This window comes from Brassica rapa, chromosome A02, assembly GCF_000309985.2.
Source record: "Brassica rapa cultivar Chiifu-401-42 chromosome A02, CAAS_Brap_v3.01, whole genome shotgun sequence".
NCBI classification, from domain to species: Eukaryota; Viridiplantae; Streptophyta; class Magnoliopsida; order Brassicales; family Brassicaceae; genus Brassica; species Brassica rapa.
The window spans coordinates 3900068-3914901 of record NC_024796.2 but is presented as its reverse complement, the minus strand read 5'-3'; the positions used below and the strand labels follow the sequence as shown (position 1 = coordinate 3914901).

General features: G+C 34.2%; 3 protein-coding genes across 4 annotated transcripts; all 3 read left to right on the top strand.

The window, feature by feature from the left end:
- Window positions 1-249: 249 nt before the first annotated feature.
- Window positions 250-2745, top strand: LOC103851275 (dr1-associated corepressor). Its single transcript, XM_009128117.3, has 5 exons — window positions 250-1158; window positions 1564-1636; window positions 1723-1816; window positions 1904-2014; window positions 2098-2745. Exons 1-5 carry the CDS (start codon window positions 1126-1128, stop codon window positions 2537-2539), a joined length of 753 nt encoding a protein of 250 aa, XP_009126365.1. The 5' UTR covers window positions 250-1125; the 3' UTR covers window positions 2540-2745.
- Window positions 2746-2930: 185 nt separating this feature from the next.
- Window positions 2931-6066, top strand: LOC103851274 (translation initiation factor eIF-2B subunit gamma). The gene is made up of 13 exons (XM_009128115.3): window positions 2931-3146; window positions 3230-3325; window positions 3430-3507; window positions 3895-3975; window positions 4077-4296; window positions 4385-4443; window positions 4567-4616; window positions 4688-4775; window positions 4865-5104; window positions 5190-5282; window positions 5354-5458; window positions 5551-5667; window positions 5752-6066. Exons 1-13 carry the CDS (start codon window positions 3081-3083, stop codon window positions 5815-5817), a joined length of 1359 nt encoding a protein of 452 aa, XP_009126363.1. The 5' UTR covers window positions 2931-3080; the 3' UTR covers window positions 5818-6066.
- Window positions 6067-6652: 586 nt separating this feature from the next.
- LOC103851273 (calcium-dependent protein kinase 8) lies at window positions 6653-9838 on the top strand. Of its 2 annotated transcripts, XM_009128114.3 has the most exons (9): window positions 6653-6929; window positions 7192-7730; window positions 7822-7945; window positions 8036-8179; window positions 8432-8584; window positions 8649-8764; window positions 8841-9011; window positions 9094-9324; window positions 9446-9838. In XM_009128114.3, the coding sequence occupies exons 2-9, from the start codon at window positions 7218-7220 to the stop codon at window positions 9596-9598; spliced, it is 1605 nt and encodes a 534-aa protein (XP_009126362.1). In that variant the 5' UTR covers window positions 6653-6929; window positions 7192-7217; the 3' UTR covers window positions 9599-9838. The 2 variants fall into 2 exon arrangements, with proteins under 2 accessions (XP_009126362.1, XP_033141624.1); XM_033285733.1 differs by lacking the exon at window positions 6653-6929 and having other exon boundaries at window positions 7171-7730.
- Window positions 9839-14834: the final 4996 nt, after the last annotated feature.

Sequence of the window (14834 nt, the reverse complement as noted above, 5' to 3'; positions counted from 1 at the left end):
AAAGGACTTTTTAATATTCTTACACATATTAAGAAAATATATTAAACTAACATAATAAATGTATCATTTTTTATAATTTTCAATAACTTTTAATCAATAATAATTCAATAAAGTCAATTAATTTTTTTGAAATTTATATTTTTTAATAGAAAACACAAAAATACATCTTTGTGAAACAACTTTTTTTTTCTAAAAAAATCTATTTTGATGAAACGAAGAGAATATGTTATTAGACCAATTCCATCCTTTAAATGTTATTAAAATATTAAAACTAGAGCCATAATGTACAACTTTCATCAGTGAAAATTATGAAATTATGTTTGTATATGCAATGCAACTTCTCTAAAATTAATTTATTTTAATATTAAAATATTTAATTAAATTTTATTTTAAAGAACTATAAAATAGTTATTTTCAAAATATCTCAAATATTTATTATCATCATTTTTAATAGATGTTTATAAGAAAAACTTCATTAAAATACTCAATGAAATTTATGCTATGATATGCTTCAATATAAGATATTTTCATTGAAATATTTCTTAAATAGTTTATATATTTGTCTAAAATTATATACTGGATTGTGTGCAAAACTCTTCTAGCAATAGTAACAAAATTTTATTATTGTACAATATAATTTAGGATTTAAATTTCACAATTGCACACGTCTTCAACTTGGTAAAATATTTTTTTTATTTTGGTCAAACTTAGTAAAAGCTTTATAGATACTTTTGATTAGGAGATCAAATGATTCATAACCTGTTTTATAATTTGAGGTAGAAAAAGAACCCACGTAGGTAAATGATTTATTTCCTTTTTTCAACCCAAAAAAGAATTGGGGAAGAAGAAAGTAGTCCATATCGGCTGATTTGGGTCCGAGAAAGACCGGGTCAGAAACAGAGACTTTAACAGAAAGAAAAAAAAATCCAAACTTTTTTTCCTTTTTTCTTGTCGTGTTAGATAGGTATCAACATTAGTATATTTAGAGTTTATCTTCTTATATAAAACTCCAGAGAGCACGGAAAGTAAAGATTTTCTTTTTATATTTTTAGGGTTTTTATCTTGTTTCTCCCCCCCCCTGACTTACGGAGTTGGTTCTCTTTCCTTTGAAACAAAACAAGAGCCATGAAGAAGAAGCTCCAAACTCGTTTTCCAGCGGTATGACAAAATCAGTTTCTCTGTTTTCTTGTTTCTATACATGTTAGTTAGGTTTTGCTCTTCTTCTTATGAAGATAGCCTTTAAGAAGAGTGTCTTGTCACTTTATGAATGTAGTTTCGTTGACTTTTTTGTTGTTTTCTTCTTCACGGTTCTTCTTTAGGGTTGTGAGTTATTGCGGTATGTTGCCTTGGGATTGTAGGGCTAGTTTGTTCATGGCTAGGGATAAAATAATCTGCTGAGATATCTTGTTTAGGACTAAAGTCACTAAACATGAGCTAATATTAAAGATTTGAGTTCTTATAGACTTATAGTGTCTTGTAATTTCAGTATAGGGTTGAGATGTTCTTGTCTTGGTTTCTTGATTATCTTTCTCTAACGTAGTTGAACCTCAAATTTTGTTTCAGACAAGGATTAAGAAAATTATGCAAACTGATGAAGATGTCGGGAAAATAGCAATGGCTGTCCCTCTTCTTGTCTGTAAGTTGATGTTTTTTTTTTTGGTTTTTTTTCATACAGCTTTGTGTGTACTTGTTCTCATCGTTTTAACTGTTTAAAATTTGCAGCTAAAGCTTTGGAGCTGTTTCTACAAGACTTGTGCAATCACACATATGATGTAACTCTCAGCCGAGGCGCAAAAACACTCAACTCTGTTCATTTGTAAGTTTTGTGAATCCCTTCTTTGGCCTTTCCTTTATAGAAACCAATCCTTTTCTTTCTTCTTGAATTCTTGTTTTTATTTTCCAGGAAGCAGTGTGTGCACGCGTTTAATGTCTTTGATTTTCTAAGAGACATTGTCAGTAAAGTCCCTGATTTGGGTGGCTCAGAAGGTGAAGACCGTCCTGCTACCAAAAGAAGGTTAGGCCCCAACAAGTCTACTTCTCATATTCTATGTCTAAACTCTGGTATAGGTTTCATGTCTTAACACTTTTTTTTTTCAGGAAACTTGTGGATGAAAGTATTAGCAACGATAAAGATATGAAGGTAACTAGCCAGACTGATTTTGCCAAACATAGTGGCGGTGGCCGTGGCAGAGGACGTGGACAGGGTGGTGGAAGAATGGGAAATGACCAGTCTCTGAAGTTTGAAGATGATTCACCCGAAGGAAGCAAGAGCCCATCTCCTGAAAACTGGAGCCTTTCTCATGAGGCTGCAACTTGGAAGAAAGCTGCCTCACACAAGGGCAATCACACAAACACAGAGTTGAAAGTGAGGGACTTTGATCTAAACGTAGAACTAGATGAGAACGGAGAGTTTGCTACATCCCCGGAAAGAGAGCTAGAGGGAAGACCAGGTTGGCCGCTGTTTGAAATCAATGATATGAAAATAGATAGTGATCAAAGAGAGGTTAGTGCTGATGAGGAAGATTATGATGAAGAATGAAGTTTAGGGGTTTGTTTTAAGGTTAGGTGACATGACTTCAGCTAAGATTAGAGGAAAACAAGATAGGAACTAACACACACTATATATATAAGCAGGTGTTAGTACATTGGAGGTTGGAAAAATCTTCAATAATATATACAAATTTATTCAGTCATTCACTCTTTTACATTTATAATTATGTGGTTTCATATTTTTTTTCTCTTCAATTCACAGAGATATAACCGTTTCTGGCTGTTTTAAGTAAAGCATATATGATTTGAAGTAGACTTTTAAGTGCAATAACACAAACATGAAATCACATATCTTAGTTCCTGAGTATGTTTAAATTTTAATTGCAGTAAATTGATAAATTCTAACTAGAATATAATAAACAATGTTAACCAAACGGCGTCGGATTAACAAGGAAAGACTCTAAACAAACTAGCGGGTTTGATACCGTCGTCTACTACTGTTCTAAAACAACAAAAACCCCAGAAAAGGCGAAACCTCTCTCTCTCTCTCTCTCTCTCTCTCTCTCTCTCCGTCAAATTCAGTTGCGAAAATGGATTTTCAGGTTGTGATTCTCGCCGGCGGCTTCTCCAGTAATCTCCAGCCTTTAGTCTCCAAGGTTTCTCTCTCATTCATCTGCAAACACAGTCTTTCTCCGTAAGCTTAGGCTGATATAGCTAATCTCCTTTTCTGCTGTTACAGGAAGTCCCCAAGGCGCTGCTTCCCGTGGCGAATCGTCCGGTGTTATCTTACGTTATGGATCTGCTCGAGAGTAGTAATCTCAAGGATCTGATCGTCGTACGCCTAATTATCCTTTCATACAATTGCTCTTTTTGCCTAGATTGAATGATTTTCGTTGAGACTTTAGATTTTCTTTTTCGCTTGGGGGTTGATGGAAACAGGTTGTTGAAGGAGAAGATGCTGCTCTGAAAGTTGGTGGATGGATATCTTCTGCCTGCGTTGATCGTTTACATGTTGAGGTATTCTCATTGGGATAGTGATATTTACATTAGAAATAGATGGAGGAGCTAATTGCTTCATATATTAGTACCAATGCAATGCAACACTGGTGCTTCACATAGAATATAAAGCAAGTGATAGCTATGGCCTACTGCTTTTGAACTTGAAGCTTTTGTTGTATTCTGTGTTGTTAAGTTGTTAACTTTGTCTTTAGAATTTGTAACTGTTAGGCAGATGGAAGTACAGTAACACTAGGAACCTTTGAGTTTTTAATTTGATTGGAGCTATCGTGTCTCCAATGGTTTATAGCTTCTCCCAAGGCTTTGTATATTTTGCTTGTCCTGAGGTTGGTAGGTTTGAACAAGCTTTAGAAATTACTCAGTGTTCTACTTGATATCTTACTTTAGGTTGCTGCTGTTGCTGAGAATGTCGGGACTGCTGGAGCCCTCAGGGCTATTGCACACCACTTGACTGCCAAAGACATTCTGGTTAGCTACTATAAAGCTGTCTCTTAGCTTTTCCTTTTCAGAGCTTTTGCGTTGTGTAACTTTAAAGCGTCTAGCTTACTTGGTTGTTTTCCTGAACGCAGATTGTAAGTGGAGACATTGTTTCTGATGTTTCTCCTGGTGCTGTCGCCGCCACTCATAGAAGACATGATGCATCAGTAACTGCAATGCTTTGTGCTGAGCCAGTAAGTGGACCATCGGAATCCGGGGTCGCTGGCGGGAAAGATAAAACCAAAAAACCTGCTTGCTATGATATCATAGGGCTTGATTCCTCGAAACAATTCTTGTTACACATAGCCACAGGTCCTATTTCGAATCCTGCTTATATTTGTTTCTCAGAGGCAACAAAGTGCTTGAACCTGTTGTTTGTTTTCCTTTTGAATTGTGATAGCGGCTGAGATTAAGAAAGATACCCGAATTAAAAAGAGCATTCTCTGTGCGGCTGGCAAGGTAATGTTCTCTAATTGTATGCTTTTAGTTACCTACAATGCAGTTTGTCATCTAACTGTGTAGAGATTCGTATATTAATAAATTTTATAGTACAGTTATATCATTTTCTCATTTTTTATCTAGATGGAAATTCGATCAGATCTCATGGATTCTCATATATACGCCTTCAAGAGGTTAGTCAGACATGCTTTCCTGCTTACAATCCGTCGACGCTCATTGTGTTCTTTTGTCTTGTGTCTCACAGATCAGTCCTGCAGAAAGTTTTGGATCAAAAACCTACTTTTCGGAGCCTAAAACAGGATGTGCTCCCGTATCTTGTTCGTACGCAGCTGGTTAGTTGGATAATGTCCATGCAAATTAAAATAATGGAGACTATACCATTTTGATCTTTTGTTTGTGTTTTTTTCCTGTTGAGTATCAGAGGTCAGAGATCTTCCCTGACGAAAAAACTGTAGAAGACAATGGAAAGAATAATATGCAGAACAACGAGGTGGTTTTGTCTCAAATTCTCTCCAACGCATCTATGCCAAGCTTTCATCAAGTTTACGAATCAGGTCTGAATAGCCGAAAGACCCATAAATGCTGTGTTTATATAGCGGATGAAAGTAAGTATTGCGTCCGGTTAAATAGCATCCAAGCCTTCATGGACGTAAACAGAGATGTAAGTATTCCACACATGGATTCCTTCTATAGTCTTTTGGTCTCAGTTGACATCTAAAGCTTCGCAACTATTCAAAATTGTACAGGTTATTGGCGACGCAAACCACCTATCCGGATACTCCTTTTCTTCTCATCACAACATTGTCCACCCATCAGCTGAGCTTGGATCAAAAACCACAGTACGTCCTCTACATGTTTGGGTATTTGCTCTGTTAGTCGTGATCGTCAATAACATTTTTGTGAGTTGCAGGTTGGACCTCATTGTATGCTTGGAGAAGGCTCTCAAGTCGGTGATAAATGCAGTGTCAAAAGATCCGTAATTGGGAGACATTGCCGGATAGGCTCTAATGTGAAGGTAACAATAAGAGCTTTTACTCACCTTAGCCAGCTAAAAGTTGTGTACATTTCGATATTAAACTGAATTGCATGTATGTATGTGGGTGACAGGTGGTTAATTCAGTTGTGATGGACCATGCCACAATAGGAGACGGATGCTCAATACAAGGCTCAGTCATTTGCAGCAATGCGCAGCTTCAAGAGCGTGTTGCTTTGAGAGACTGCCAAGTATGTTCCCTTCAGTTTTTTAGTTCCCAAGTACACACCGTGGTTTATCGATTCTCTAATCAGAACATCAATTTTTGCTTATAGGTGGAAGCAGGCTATGTAGTTTACGCCGGGGGTGAGCACAAGGGAGAGACCTTCGCCAGAAAATGATAGCATTCATTCGTTTGGTGAGCAGAGCGGTGATGAGAAGAGTGAGAATCCTCCCCACTAAGGTTTTGTTGAGCTTTTAAGAGAGTGCGATTTTTCATTGCTATGTTTTGCTGATAGGATTTGATACTTTGCTATTCAAATTTAAACGTGCTGAAGCCTTGAAACTGTTTTTGGACCGAAACACTTCATGTAAGATCTATTATTTGTTTTTGGTAGTTTTCCATAGAGATGATCACATCAAGAAGACATGCATAGACAGCCTTTTTATTTACACACATCCCTGATTCAAGTCTTCCTGTAAAGATGGGAGATAGGATAGGAGTAATCATTATCATGTACAGCCTGTTTAATTTGTAAGTGACTTCATGTGTAGTTTGTCTCTGTGAGAGGCATGAAGAGTCGTTGTAGGCCCTAAAGAGTGAAACTAGAGAGATTGTTTGGTCTGCACCGGTTACACGTCTTGCTTTCTCATAAAGTAGATTTCTACAATTAGGAAAACCACTTCCACCAATAAAATAATTTTCTATCCTTCATTGTTCAACGAGTTACATATATCTGTATTAGTCTATAACAATTAATATTAATGTATGCGTTTACTTTTCAAAATGTGATAATTGTTTAGCAAGTGGTTTAATAAAATAACCATTTCATTTAAAATTTGAGAAACGAGGAATATATTGTTGTTGACTGATTCTAAGTATTATTATCCTTGATAATTATGTGTAAATGTATGAAGTTCGCCTCCAATTAGAAATCAATTTTATGAAACCATGTAATTTGTAATCTAGTGGTTTGTACTAACATCCAAAAAACCAAACATCAAACTCTTTTTAACACATGTATTGTTCATTGGAAAACAAAGTGAAAGTACTATCTATCAAGTCCGAAACAATAATAATAAGAGAGCGGTGGCGAGTCTTGTGACCGTGTGAGACCGTCTCTATGCAATGGGCTATTCTCTAATTCGACGATAGAGAAGAAAAAAAGAGTCCCTTTGCTCTTCTTCTCCTTCGAGAAAGTGGGAGACTTTTGACTCTTCTCCTTCTTCTCCTCTCTCTCTATCTCCTCCCCCCGTTGCTTCCGCCTATTCACCTCTCTTCCTAAGCTCCCAGGTCTGTAAAAGCATCGTCCTTTTCTTTTGTTTCACTTGATTTTAATTGGAAGGGTTTACTTCTCTCTGCTCTTCAGCTTCAACGTCTCTTAGATTCGTTTGGTAGATTCCCCATTTATCACTTGCTTTTGTCTGTTCCCCTTCTCAAATCTGATTGTCTTGATAAAGTTTACATTTTTATTAAGAGATTATTAATAAAGTTTCAATCTTTCCTTATTAGAGCTTGTGGGTTCTTCATTTAGTTAATTGATGCTAAATCTCAGGACTCCTCAAATTCGATTAAGAAAAAATGGGAAACTGTTGTGCAAGCCCTGGCTCAGACACCAAGACCAAAGCTTCAAGACCAAACACCAAAAACAACCCCTTTTACAGCGAGGCATACACCACAACAAACAGTTCTGGAACCGGGTTCAAGCTCTCCGTTTTAAAAGACCCAACAGGACATGACATATCCCTTATGTACGATCTAGGCCGCGAGGTTGGTCGAGGAGAATTTGGTATCACCTACCTCTGCACTGATATCAAAACTGGGGAGAAGTATGCGTGCAAGTCTATATCCAAGAAGAAGCTTAGGACGGCTGTGGATATAGAGGATGTTAGGAGGGAGGTTGAGATTATGAAGCATATGCCTAAGCATCCTAATATTGTTACGCTCAAGGATGCCTTTGAGGATGATGATGCGGTGCATATAGTGATGGAGCTGTGTGAAGGAGGTGAGCTGTTTGATCGGATTGTTGCTAGAGGTCATTATACTGAACGTGCCGCTGCTGCTGTTATGAAGACTATTCTTGAAGTTGTTCAGGTTCGTTGGGGGGTCTTATTCTGTCTTAAAAGTTCTTTGTTTGTCTTGAAGGTGTTTATGATTTGAATGAACAATCTTTTGGAATTTGCAGATATGTCATAAGAATGGGGTGATGCATAGGGATCTAAAGCCGGAGAACTTTCTATTTGCTAATAAAAAGGAGAATTCACCACTTAAGGCCATAGATTTTGGTTTATCAGTCTTCTTTAAACCTGGTACAGATTTTACATAAATTTCATTATATATAGATGTTTTTGTTCGGTTTACTCTATTTGATTTTTTTTTAAAATCAAATATTGTAACAGGTGAGGGATTCAATGAGATAGTTGGAAGTCCTTATTACATGGCCCCAGAGGTACTTAGGCGACATTATGGACCTGAGGTTGATATCTGGAGTGCTGGTGTTATCCTTTATATCCTTCTCTGTGGTGTCCCACCTTTTTGGGCTGGTGTGTTATGATCTCTATCTTATAGTCTTGGTCTTTTTTTTTTTTAAATATAAAATTCATGTGTTTTTAGTTTCCATGGATGCATAGATAATTAACTGCAGAATCACTACATTCATTAGTAGATAGATGATTTAAGATCATGACATTAATAATGGATCATCAGTTCACTAGTAACCTGTTTTGGATTTTATTTGTTTAACTTCTTTCACTGTTTGAGTTTCTTATTTTGATATTGTTTTTTTTTTGGTATAGAGACTGAGCAAGGGGTGGCTCAAGCGATCATTCGATCAGTCATAGACTTCAAGAGGGATCCATGGCCAAGAGTCTCTGACACTGCCAAAGACCTTGTGAGAAGGATGCTCGAACCTGACCCCAAAAAACGCCTTTCTGCTGCAGAAGTACTCGGTATGTGTTTGCTATTTACCTCTGTGCTTCCAAAATCTATTACTTATGAAATTCTAATTTGCAGAGCATCCTTGGATACAAAATGCAAAGAAGGCTCCAAATGTTTCCCTCGGCGAGACTGTGAAAGCAAGGCTCAAACAGTTTTCTGTTATGAACAAGCTCAAGAAACGAGCTCTACGGGTAAGTGATTCTGTTTCAGCTTGGTAACCTTTTATTTAGAGGAAATAATCTGAAACTGCTTTGTGCTCCATTTCAGGTGATAGCTGAACATTTATCAGTGGAGGAAGTAGCTGGCATTAAGGAAGCTTTTGAGATGATGGACAGTAAAAAGACGGGGAAGATTAACCTCGAGGAGCTTAAACATGGACTTCATAAACTCGGACAGCAGCAGATACCTGATACTGATCTACAGATATTGATGGAAGCTGTAAGACAAAAAAAACTTATTATTTGCCTTCATCAAGCAACATGTATTTGAAAGTGTTTTTTTTTGTTTGCTTTGTGTGCAGGCTGATGTAGATGGGGATGGGACTTTAAACTATGGCGAGTTTGTGGCCGTCTCTGTGCATCTCAAGAAGATGGCGAACGACGAGCACTTGCATAAGGCGTTTAGCTTTTTTGACAAGAATCAGAGCAATTACATAGAGATTGAGGAGCTGCGGGAGGCTTTAAATGATGAGGTGGATACTAGCAGTGAGGAGGTTATTGCAGCCATCATGCAAGATGTTGACACCGACAAGGTAACCACCCCAAAACATGAGAAGTCTTGAATGATTCTTAAATGCAAAGCTAGTAGTTTGGAGGTTAGTAGAAATTGTACAAGTCTTGTGTTGATCCTTTGTGCTTTTTGGTGATAATTAGGATGGAAGAATAAGCTACGAGGAGTTTGCAGCAATGATGAAAGCTGGGACGGACTGGAGGAAAGCGTCGAGGCAGTACTCGAGGGAAAGATTCAACAGTTTGAGCCTAAAGTTAATGAGAGATGGCTCATTGCAATTAGAAGGCGAGACATGAGAAAGCATGGGGTCTTTCAAAAACAGTAAAGGTTCTGTTGATGTTTCTCTTAAAGAAGTAAAAAAAAAAAGAACAGTATTCTTTGAAAAATGTCAGTCTTCTTTTGTTGTTTCTCCACAATAATATGTTAGATCAGAGTAATGCTTTATTGACTTGAATAGCGAGCCATGTAACGATATATGAAGATGTTGTCTTAAATTTTCTGACCGTGTTTTTAATATTGTTTGGATACGCAGAGCATTTCCAAAGGGTTAAGAAACCCATTACTGGTTCTTAACAGCATATTAACTCTGATCTCTTAGCTGAGGTTCTTAGTTTCGGCTAAGAGATGATCTTTAGTTTTTCATTAAAAAAAGTTAAGAATCGTTTTTTAAATAAGAAATATAACAGATGTCTTTTGGTCAAAAAATGTAAAAAAAAAATGTCAAATCATGAGTTAAGAATTTAGTGGGGTTATTGGTTGGTGTATTTTGATGGATTTGAAAATCCAAACTAAATCTAGTGTTATTAGTTCTATGATTTTAAAATACGTATTGAAATCATGTGTTATTCGTTTAATGATTCATAAATTCTAATTCAAATCAAGTGTTATTCAATCATACGGATTTACTAATAGATTTGATTTCATAATGTATTTGAATGAATTTCCATGGATTTCTTTGTTAAAAATACAAATGCCCAAATCCGAGAGAAAACCTCCGGATTTGTAAATACTAATCCGAGAGAATTTGAAAATTTGTATATTTTACTTAAATTTATAGATATTGTATGGATTTCTAAATTAATCAAAATATATAAACCAATAACAAAGAAACTGGAGTTAATCATGTTATAATTATATTAGTACTTGAGTGTAATTATATCTGATTTATTTTTAAAAGAGTCAAACCGTTAAAATATGGACACTTGTAAAATGGTATCTATAAGAGTTCTAAAATGTCACGTGAGAGATATTGGGGGTGCTCTTAGAGATACTAGGTCCTTGTCCGCGCTACGCGCGGATAGTATTTTGATTTTTTTCTTATTTTTGTACTATTATGTCAATTGTTTAGTTTTATAAAATATTATGTTTTTACTGTAAATTTAGAATTAAAAATCTAATTTTTTTTATTGTAAAGTAAATTAATTTTTTTGAATCTTACCACAACACATTATACACAAAGAGAATATAGTTGGTCTTTATATTCTTATTTGGTGTAATATTGAAATTTTTGATGGTTTGTTTAAATAGTTTTTTTTTTAATTATATATTTTAGGATTGATTTTCGTGACTATATTCTATAATTGTCTAAAAAAATTGTTTGTCCCATATAGACATTCACATAAATATGGACTTCTGATAAATTTGTTCATTGGGATATTTAGTTTCACTTTCAACTTTATTCTCTTTTTTGGCATCCTCATGCTAGCTTGTGGGGCTAGCCAACTTGGTGCAAAAGGGTTTACAAAAGCTGATCGAGATGCGCGTGATCAGACACCTTTTGCTAGGCTATTCATATAAAATTTTAAAGATCTACGAATATAAGCAATAGAAAGTTCAGAAAATTCTTTGGATACAGCCTGTATTTCGTCGAGCTCCGAGTCTAACGCAGAATAATCTTCCTCCTTTTGAATGAGTATAACCAGTAGTTCACAGTCGATTGGAAGACCATCTCTCTGTGTCCAAACTTCAGTATCCCTTGCATTGCCCATAATAAACTTTCAGATTCCGCTTGCAGTGGTGATTTGGTGCGTGTATATAGGCCCTTGCTCCAAACAGCATTGGAAAGTCACCATCCATTAACACAAAGCCAAGTCTAGATATGTCTCTTTCATTTATCCAGGATGTCTAGCAGGAGCGTTTCTTTACGGATGAACAGTTGTGTCTGTTACCTCAACTCCCATATCAATCTCCATAATCTCGTCTATACGTTGAGCTATCCTCCAACACTCTGCTTCAACTTTATTCGCTAATGGGAAAGACATAATTCCTACGACACTATTAATGATTGTTTTTTTGTAACACCGATACGGCAAACTTATGTTTTATTTAACAAAACTCTTATTTTAATTTTGTATTAAAGAATCAATCATATTTTATATTATCCATAATTTTAGTAAATTTGCTTATTTGTCATGTTTTTATTAGGTTTTAGCTAAATTATTGATTTATTATTTATTTTTAGCTAAGTCACTAATTTATTAATTTAAAAAATACTCTTACTTAATTTTTTTATATATATATATATTAAAAATGAATTTTATTTTAATAATATTAAATTTATATTTTATATTAAAATTTAGTTAGTTTTTCTTATTTGTCATATTTTATTAGGTTTTAGACTTTTAGATAGGTTATTGATTTATTATTAATTTCTAACTAATTCGCTAATGTGTTAATTAAAACAATACCCTTAATGAATTTTATATATGATTAAAAACGAATTTTATTTTAATCATATAAAATTTATATGTTATATTAATATTAAATATTTGATTCTAAAATAATATAATAAAATTATAAAAAAATTTAAAAATAAGATAATTCTTATATATATTTTGTTCCTATGTGAAAGTAATATTTTTATTATAAGAGTTAAAAAGATACAAAACATTATAATTAAATATTATTCAAGAAAAAAAAAACATTTTTATAAATATGTTTTCTAAACTATTTCTAAGATATGAGTGTTTTAAAAAATTTAACAGGGGATGTTTAGAACACGGGATTATGCTTATGAAAGAGTGGCTCGGGAGTGGGCTAGGAGATGGGTCTAATGGGCTGCAAAATGTTGAATTTTTTTTAAATTGCAAGTCCACTTCGTGATGACTTGGCATATTGGTTGGTCCTGAATATTTGTGCATATGTGGATAGGCTTAGGAAGCAATGATTTAGCTCCTTTTATATAGTAGGATTTGTGTATATAGAATCTATATATAATGCTAGTGTAATAAAAAAAGAACATTATTTTTTGTAACTTCAAAAAGATACATTATTACAATTTGAAATTAATCAAAATTGAATAAAATGGTAATTAAATATTTGTAAATCTAATTATTTTTTTTATCTTGTTCAGTTGGATTCTCATGAAAAGAAATCGATAGGTTAAACAAATGTTTCAAAATTTGAAATGTTTCAAAATTTGCTGTGTTATTGTTTTGTCTATAAGTTACAAAATTTATTGAATTGATATATTTAATTATTGCACCCTTTAATAATATTTTATTAAGACATTAGAGAACTATGTTTTGAGTTGTTTTGACAAAATTGTACAAAAATCTATGCTTTTTCATATTTGTCACGGAAATTTATATGTTAAACTTACTTTTACAAAATTCTTAACTTTGTCACGAAAACAAAAATCTATGTTTTTTCATATTTTTCAATGTTCTCACACTTTCAAAGAATATATTAACTTAGTCACTTACTTATTTTCTTTTACAAAACAAAGTATCGGAGTCTTGAAAGTTGAATTCATATTATTGTAATTATACATAAGAGTTTGTGATTACATACTTAGTGATTCTTGTATATGTGTTCAAAAAAGTTTCAATGGCTTAGTGGTAATTGTCTTATATTAATGTCATAATAACCCGGGTTCGATCCTTTACTTTGCATTGTTTTTCATTTTTTACGAAAAAATAAATGAAATGACGTGGCAATTTCGGGCTCTTTGATTGGTTGATTTTTCTATCCTACGTGGACACCCCCTCCATGGCTTATATTTGCCTTTTAGTATAGTATAGATTACCTGTAGTCCATAATTTTGTTCATTTATTTTCGTATTCATATAAACCTCTTTTGGGTGCAAATCAAGACTTTGTAATGCTTGAAAACGTCCTCGTAAAGAGCATCCACGCACAAAAGCATTATATGTCTTTTTTTTTTTGTGTGCAACCTGTATTATATATGTCTCATCATCAACTCAATTATTGTTTCAGTGAAACCATGCAGTTGAAAGACATGGCTTAAAGATTACCTGTGGGATCAGCTCGGACCATCTAGTCTCATTCTCATAATCCGTTTAGTTCCATTCCTTTCCTTGATTACGTTGCCCCTTAATCTAACGCATTAAACCGTCATGACAATCGAGAAACCGCGCGAACCTGATGGCCCAAACACCGTCCCTTTTTTTTCTAACGGGACCAGCACACCTGTTTTCAGTGGTGTAAGTTACAGACAGCAAGCAATGAATCGCACACTCGACGGAAAGAGAGTGATGAAAATGAATGGGTTGGACAAGATGCAGGGCCGTGCCTGACATTTGGCTGGCACAAAAACAAAAAAAAAAATATTGGCCTTTAAAATAAAATCAGTTAGGTAGCAGCAGCATTCGAACCCAGGGTTAAAGAAAATAAATTATTCAAAAGTTGCTTACACCATTTCAGCTACCGGAGTATTTGCAAAATTGGTCCCAAAATATACTTTATTCTTGTTGGCCCTCAAGCACATGCTTGAAAAGTTTGTATCGAGTTACAGTCTGACAAGATGAACCTGGTGTGTACATCCCTCTCAGAGCCTTAGCTGGAGGGGCAAGGGATCTCAAACACGTCTACATACAATTCTTTTTTATTCTTAAGGGCTTAGTTGGAATAAATCTCTAAATACATGAAATAAAATAACTATTAAGTCAGTGTAAACATAATTATTAAGTATATACATTCTATTGGTATTGTTAAAACAATTTAAACTTTTAACAAAGAATTTATATGTGCACGCATTCGCGCCTATCCGTTTCCTAGTATATTTTGTTAGCAAATAAAAGACTTGATATTGACAAAGTAGTAATAACACCCACACATGCATTATTTAGTAATGAAGATCATTTTTATTATATGGTTCTAGTTTTGTAGGCATTCCATGTTTGATTGGATATTTAACTGTTTGGGGAGGGTTTGAGGTGGTTTTGGCAATAGATATGAATGTTTTGAATAAAGTAGTATTCTTTCCAACTACATGTATTTTTTTCATTTCGGTTAGATATAAGTTTTAGAAAACTTTAATAGTATTTTTAGTTTTCATTATTTAATTTTAAAAATCAGTTGAGCTTATTTAATTAATATTAATTCTAATTTAAATAATAATAAAATTATATATTTATAATAATAATAATGTTATTTTAAATATATGTGACAATATAAAAGCTACCTTTCACGAAAACATTTGTTTGATACGGTAAATTTCTTCATCTTCATATTGACATAGTCAATTATGATTTTGTAGTTTCTAAACTTAGTATAAAAATATGAAAATGGC